The sequence below is a fragment of the Chenopodium quinoa genome, unplaced genomic scaffold (assembly GCF_001683475.1).
Source record: "Chenopodium quinoa cultivar QQ74 unplaced genomic scaffold, ASM168347v1, whole genome shotgun sequence".
Taxonomy (NCBI): domain Eukaryota; kingdom Viridiplantae; phylum Streptophyta; class Magnoliopsida; order Caryophyllales; family Amaranthaceae; genus Chenopodium; species Chenopodium quinoa.
The window spans coordinates 4309354-4316814 of NW_018742484.1; the positions used below are offsets into that span (position 1 = coordinate 4309354).

At 29.3% G+C, this 7461-nt stretch overlaps 1 protein-coding gene across 1 annotated transcript; it reads right to left on the bottom strand.

The window, feature by feature from the left end:
- Positions 1-1265: 1265 nt before the first annotated feature.
- On the bottom strand, positions 1266-2517 carry LOC110719469 (protein LURP-one-related 11-like). The gene is made up of 2 exons (XM_021898423.1): positions 2176-2517; positions 1266-2058 (listed from the first exon to the last, which is right to left on the bottom strand). The coding sequence occupies exons 1-2, from the start codon at positions 2416-2418 to the stop codon at positions 1687-1689; spliced, it is 615 nt and encodes a 204-aa protein (XP_021754115.1). The 5' UTR covers positions 2419-2517; the 3' UTR covers positions 1266-1686.
- Between the last annotated feature and the right edge of the window lie 4944 nt (positions 2518-7461).

The window sequence follows — 7461 nt, forward strand, 5'->3', positions numbered from 1 at the left end:
AATGATGAACATATCCTAAATTATGAATAATTTATGGAGATAATGTGATAATTAATTCCAATTAGAGCGGAAGAACTACATAACTAGCTAGTGAAATGACAAAAAAAAAAAAAAAAAAAAGCCCAAAATGTACGTGTCCAGCTATAAAATGTTCAATAAAATTGTCGTAGTAGGCCACTCTAAATAGGGCCATAGTGCCATAGTTCCCACCGGGCACATGCAACCATTTCTATCAAATGAATGGAAAACACTTGGTCCAAATTCAACTATTGTTGGCAAATGCTTCACTCAAAACATAAAAATCAATAAAAACATAAAATCAATACATGTGATCAACATTAATTTATGATTGCTCAACTTTTGCTTTATTGTTGAATATTATTGTCTTTGTCAACTAATTAAATTCTCTTTAGAGTAGAATTTTTAGTTAACTACGAGTCTATGAGCTTAGTCATTGATATTACAAGTGGATATTCTTTTAACTTCCACGAAAGAAGTAAGATTAAAGAAAAGTTATTGAACTGTTTTTTGATTAAAACTTAATTTAATTTGGTCATCTTTGGCGATGCCTTTTCAACTTTTGGTTGGTTCTTCGTAAAGTCAAAAGTTACTAAACATAGTATTAGTAAAATTGTTTTTTAAGAACAAAGTTCATACTTTTAGGTAATAATATGTTAGGGTTGTATGTAGACATTAAATATATATTCTGAATACATATGACTTGATAATTTATGATAAAGTCATGTGTCGATTTATGTTAATATTAGTGCTTAATACGGATCGGGGTAATTCTTAACCTTTTGGCCTTTTTTAAAAAATCTTCTTATATGGTACTATTATTTTTTTTCTTTTATTTTTAAAGTAAAAAAAATAAAATTGTGTTGGAGAAGTAGCTTTTAAAAGTCTTACGGAGTCAATAAATTGTTTTAATTTTGTTACCAACTCTTGTATGTCCAATTAATGCAACGCTCACTCGTCACTGGACCTATTCTTACCTCGATCAAGCTGTTGTTCTTCGAACCAACCTCACATAACATTTGATCCTGTCTCCGATTCATTAAAATTATTGTTACTAATCTAAAAATTAATGTTTTGAAGAATTAATTTTTTTTGTTGATATTAACTAACCGGTTAATAAAGTTCAACACTTGTAACGATTAAGTACATAATATCTACTTTTATCGAGCATACCCTTTAATTATTCAAGGATAAAGATAGAGCAATAAGCTCAACTCAATCTAAATTGTATAGGTTTAAACCGAATCTAAAAAATCAAGTCCAATTTCTCATTCATTAGTATAAACAATTATACACAAACCCTAAGTAATTAGGCCAAAAATTGTATACAAATATACGGTTATGAAAGAACGAACAAACTTCATGCTTCCAAGCTTCAATTCTGTACAACATATCTACACGCCGATGGGTAGCTAGCTTATTGCTCGCAGAATGTTGTGATGCTCGAAAACTGCCCCCTCGAGCAATCAAACACACACTTCTTCTTATATGATGGACGATGATGAAGGCCGGAGGGTTTACAAAAAATATCTGTTGTAAGTCACACATTGATCAATTGATCATACGTACACCATTTCTTTCATGTATGCGATTTTGATCATTCTTTTTTTTTTTTTTTTTGGTGTTAAAAAATTAATTTTTTAAAAGCTATATATGGGTTTGTATAAGTCAAATCTTATGAGAAATCAAACCATGAACTACAACAAGCGAGATAATGAAGGCATTATCCATGTTTGGTTGTACTTCCAAGCTTAATACGTCGTCTCCCAACATTACTCCGCTTGTTGATTGCTTTCTTTTAACTTGTGCAACCACAAGTCCGTCGCCTCTAATAATCTTGAATTCGGATTTTTGAGTACACCCTTGTATTCTAAAGCAAGAACATGCTTGAGACTCGTCGCCTTCCATTGTAACTTGACATGAAAATCCATCTCCGTTCTTGTTAAAAACCTTGCTTATCTTGTTTACTCGAAACCAAGGCTTATCATTTTTTACTCTGTCATTTTTGTATCCATCCCAATGCTCGTTTAATCTCAATTTCTGCAAATTCGAAACAAATTTATTAAATACATATACATATTTGAAGTGCCCTAATTTAAAAAAATTGTTCTCATGAACATTATTAGTAAATAATGTATAAGTTTATAAATCAATTACCTTTCTAATCAAGGTGCTTAAGACTTTTCCCTTAAGATCCATGAGGAAAACTTGGCTGCTACACTTGGTGTCATAATTATCGATACGATACACAATATTGCCCATGGCATCATAGATGGTGCAACCATTGCCATTGAGTACTAGAGATTTCATCCAAACAGTAAACTTTTCTGTCTCTTGAGACGATGAACGTGAAGGCGAAAGAGCAGGAGAAGATAAGAGATGAGGGTGAACTTTAGCCATGTATAAATTTTTGAAGTATAAGTGTTTGAAGATATAATTCAAAATTTATAACTTAGGCTTAATAGAAGAAAAAATAAGTGAGCTACTTGTTGAATATATAAGGCTAGCAATATAGATGAGCTAAGTTTGAATGTTCTCCATATATAACGGGGTGGTGTGGACAGCATGACAGTGCTAGTTAAACAGGTAGGACCCATACTGCTGGGATTTATTGTAATATATTGATGTGGTGTTTATAATATTGTATAGGTGAAATGAGGCATTATTTGTTTGTGTGTTTGACCCTGTAAAAAAAATGTGTATGTATTGTATGATATAATACATGAGAATATTGAAGTAATAGTATAATAATTTTTGTCATGAATCATGGGGATTTGGGTATAATACTATTCGATTTTAATAATGTTGATGGTTTAACTAGAAATATATCATTCGAATAGGTGAAACAAAATCAATTAAAAAAAATGAGTTCAAACCATTATTTGTCACATAATTCCATTAAATTTATCACGTATTCTTGATTATGACGGACTTTCATTAAATTATTGTAAAACGGATTAAAATCACCCTAAAAGTATTTAAAGTTACCCTTATATACTACACAAGTTATCATTTTCCTAACATACATTTTACCCTTAAAAATTCTTATAATGCAGTATTATTATATCAATCATATTAACCTTCATATAACATGTACCCATTAGAAATTACACATTAAAATACAATCAAACTCGTTACAGATTAAAAGTTACCCTTAAGGAGATTAAAATTACCATATAAACTGTTAAAGTTACTCTTATATTGACTGTCTTACAATAAAATTAATATAAGACCGCCTTATACATGACTTGTTAATTTATTTTTATGCTTTCTTTTATTTTACGGCTTACAAACTTTGTCAATTTTTAGTTGTCAAATTTATATAAATAAGGATATTATGTGATAATACCTTATAGACTAGATCTTGAACCACAATATAGTGTTAAAAAAAAAAAAAAAATTGTGTATATATCACTAAAAACATATGAAGGGAGTATCAATTTTTTTTTCAAAATTAATGGCAATAAGAGGAGATACTGATGAAAATATCAAGCTTTTAAGATGTTACTCCCTCCACTACTTATTATTCTTTATATAAATACTTTTATAGTCAGGTTTTACAAACTTTAATCATAAAAACGGAGTAACTACTACCTCCATTTCTTATTATTTGCAATAAAGGAATTTTTATATCTCATCAAATAAGACCCTATGTTGTAAATAATAAGAAACGAAGGTAATATAATAAATATCAAAACTATATTAAAATATTAATTTTTTGAAAATTTTTATTCATATATTTGTGATTAAAAATGTATATTAAAAACCGTAAATTCATAGCATATGAAAAAATAAAAATCTCAAGTCTCAATAAGAGGAACGCTGGCAGATCCAAGGAAGGGGCCTACCAAAGGCTTGGACCACCCAATGGATTAAGAAATGTTTTAAGTAATAATGGGTTGTTAAATGTTAATTGTGCATTCCTAAAAAAGAAAAAAAATGTTAATTGTGCACAAGTCAAAATTAAGCTTAGTTGCCTAGTTGGTAAATTTTGGGTACCATATGCTGTTGCATATTCAGTCAAATTTGTTGAGTTTCAATCCAGCGTTGCACGTTGCATTTGCAGCCCATTACTTGCGAACTTGTCCATTTTCTTAACAAATTAATTTTTTCAAAGAATATGTAGTTAGTGCTTCCTTTTTATTTGAAAAATAATAATAATTCATGCTAAAAATAACCATAAATTAAATTTTATGTGAATTTGTTTTCATAAAATATTCATCCATTAGTCATCCAATCCACCCGTTTCATCCGCAGATGATGGATGGACGGATATAGATGATGGGTGAAGCAGGTGATGGATGGATGTGGATGAAGCAATTGAAATGATAGATGGATGCGGGTGAAGCTCCACCCGATCCGAATCTGATCCATTACAAGTACTAGAACATATGAGTTATTAGAGTGGGCGATATCCCGACTCATCATAAAGTTATAAGTTTAGCAAAATTAATTAAGAAGGGTTAATGTTGAATAATATTAATAAGTGAATGAAAATATAATAATCTAGTTGTATCATCTTTCATTACTATATAAGATACATCAAATTTAAATAGAGAGATAGATACATATAAAGAGTTTTTTTTTAAGTAAATTAAACATTACTATTGATTGAACCTGGCCTCTAACTATATACTCTGTATTATAAACTCCCTTTGTCCCAACTTAATGTACTAGACATCAAGACATGAATACATCAACCTTTTCATGGTAAATCTAAATGCAATGAAACTATGGTTGGATTTGATTTTCTATCAAAACTCAAAACAAAGATACTAATAATGTGATTTCAAAATGTGCATGAAAATCATTTATTTTTAAAGTTAAAATATGCGTATATTTATTTAATAGTATTCTGCATGATGCCTCCCCCTTGTTCAGATAACTGTATAAAGATGCGTCTTAATTATGGAAAGTGTATACGAGTATACGACCTACCACATGATGATTATATTATACATGAATAATATAATTATAATAATCCTGCCAAAAAAATATAATTATACTCCAAACTTCCAAAGTTTTGGCTAAATAGTGAACTGGTGTATATGTAGAATCTGCAATTATTGCGACGGAACAATTTATATTATTCACGTATATACAGTATGTAGCTAAAACTCTAGAAGATGATAGGGACTTAGGGTCCATATTTTATTATTTTGATATAAGCAAATTCATTTCTAAACTGTTTTAATATACGTATTGGATATGACTTGTAAAATTGGATAACTGATCGAGACTTTATTTTTGCCATGGGCCCCGTTTTTGTTGATAAGTTGATTTTTATCTGAGTGAGGAAATAATATGCTAGAAAATAAGCTCTTTATGTCCAAAATTTATTGTCACATTAATAATGTAACATTGTAACGTAAATGTGTAATGTATATGTGGTACTTAAGTAAAACATTAAACCACAACTAAGATCATACAAAATTGTTCAGGTCAAGTTTAACTCAAGTTATTGCCAAAAAAAACACAAAAAATTTATTGGAAAAGAAGATTATTTTTGTTTCTGTTTATTCGATCTGTTTGTAATTATCAACACATGTGTTGGAGAAATATTAGTCAATGATATGATTAAGCACTCAATATCTAAAAACTACAAAATTCAACTAATGTGGATTTGAATCCAGTTGGCCTCAAATCAGATGAAAATTCTTCCTAAGAGTGAAGATTTGAGGAATATGAGGATGTTGGCAATTTCTATAGTAATTTATACGTACAATCAAAATTACTTTTTTTCTTTTTGTTCATTTGAGATTATTTAAAATAAATAAATAAATAAATAAATAAAATAAAATAAAAATAAAACAAAAATAAAATAAAATAAAAAAGTCTTCTAAATAATCGTGTGAATTGTACCATTAATGTCCACGGATACTTTGTTATCGTTAAATTATACTAGTCATTGATTCACTCTAAAGCAGGATAATAGAAACACTATGAAATGTATACTTTTATACAGAGTATGAAAGACTAACGTTCCATAGTGGTGAGGTTGCCATTTTCTTTAGGTCCATATATAAGCTAAAAAAAGCCGAGTATATTCTTAAAGTTGATCGCTTGTAGGACATTCTTGGGATCACACACAGTTAAAATCCTTCCTTTAATTTGTGTTAAATTAGTTGAAACGTTTAGACTTTTGATACTATTCACAAACTTACTTCTAAAATTTATGAAATAAAAAATATATATCTCATGAGATCTTATTAGTTTTCACCCAATGCATATTTTTGAAATATCAACTTTTTATAATTCCATCTATTGAATTAGAGGTATACACAATTAAATATATATATTATTGACAAACTTAATAAATAAAAGAGTTGTGTATCAACACTTTGAGATATACTATGGAAGTATACATTTTTCACCAGAAAAAATAAATAAATCCGGCACGGTATCAACAACATCCGCATCTACCACCGGTCCACCCCACTAAAAGATGAACGAAAGAGGTCACCGGCCCATGTAACATAGCAAAATATCGATGAGCAATATATGCAATAATACAATAGACAAAGAAAAAGTAGTGCAAAATTGTGGAGTACAAAAAAATAAGGTAACCCTAAAATAAAAACCATCATATTTAGACAATGAAATTACCTATATAAAGATCACTTACAAGAGAAAATTGTTGTTTGAACCATGTCTAAGGGCCCAAGAGACAAAAACAAGACCTCTATAATTTAGGCCATTCAATGTCCCTACAAATTAACCTTCGATAATCCTTTAAACTTTAATGTTAAGGCCATATGTATTATTTTCTCCCTCCAACTTTGTCCCTTAAAATTTCTCAATCATAAGTCATTATGTCCAGTAATAAACCACCAAACCCAATATAATTGTCACCCATTAATGAAGCATCTATTTTGATCTAACACAATACTTGTTTTTCGGACTATAATTAGAGATTAGTTCTACCTCAAAATGTACATGTATTATTGATTGTTCAATCCAAATCTTATTTTATTGTAATTTTTATTGGATATGGTGGTCTAGTGTAGGACCATTATGGGGGTCCAAGCCACCCATAATTGAAAGAATAACATCAAGAATGATTTGTTTTTAAGCAATTTGTATATTTGCTATGTACCAATAAATATACCAATATTTGCTATGTTCAATTTTTATATATTCCAATTTAATCAAATTTTATGGTTATATAGAGGAATCGTCTTATTATTAGATGGTGATAACTTTGAATGCATGTTAGTATAGGTAGACAATAATCAATAAATGATGTATAACTAGTAATGAATTTATCTGTAATTTCAAGAGTAATTTAAATGATTTGGCCATCAGGTGATGATTTGCACCTCTATTGATGTTCCAGAATTGATTACAGGTTGGGCCTATTCGGCTCAACCTGCTTCCTTGACCTATTCGGATAGCTCTAGATTTTCTTCACAGATGTTTATCTCCACTTAGTATATAACCTTT

Coding starts and splice junctions, on each gene's coding strand:
- LOC110719469 (XM_021898423.1), bottom strand. CDS start 2,418: ATGGCTAAAGTTCACCCTCATCTCTTATCTTCTCCTGCTCTTTCGCCT. Junction 2,059..2,175: donor TAAGCACCTTGATTAGAAAG/GTAATTGATTTA, acceptor TCGAATTTGCAG/AAATTGAGATTAAACGAGCA.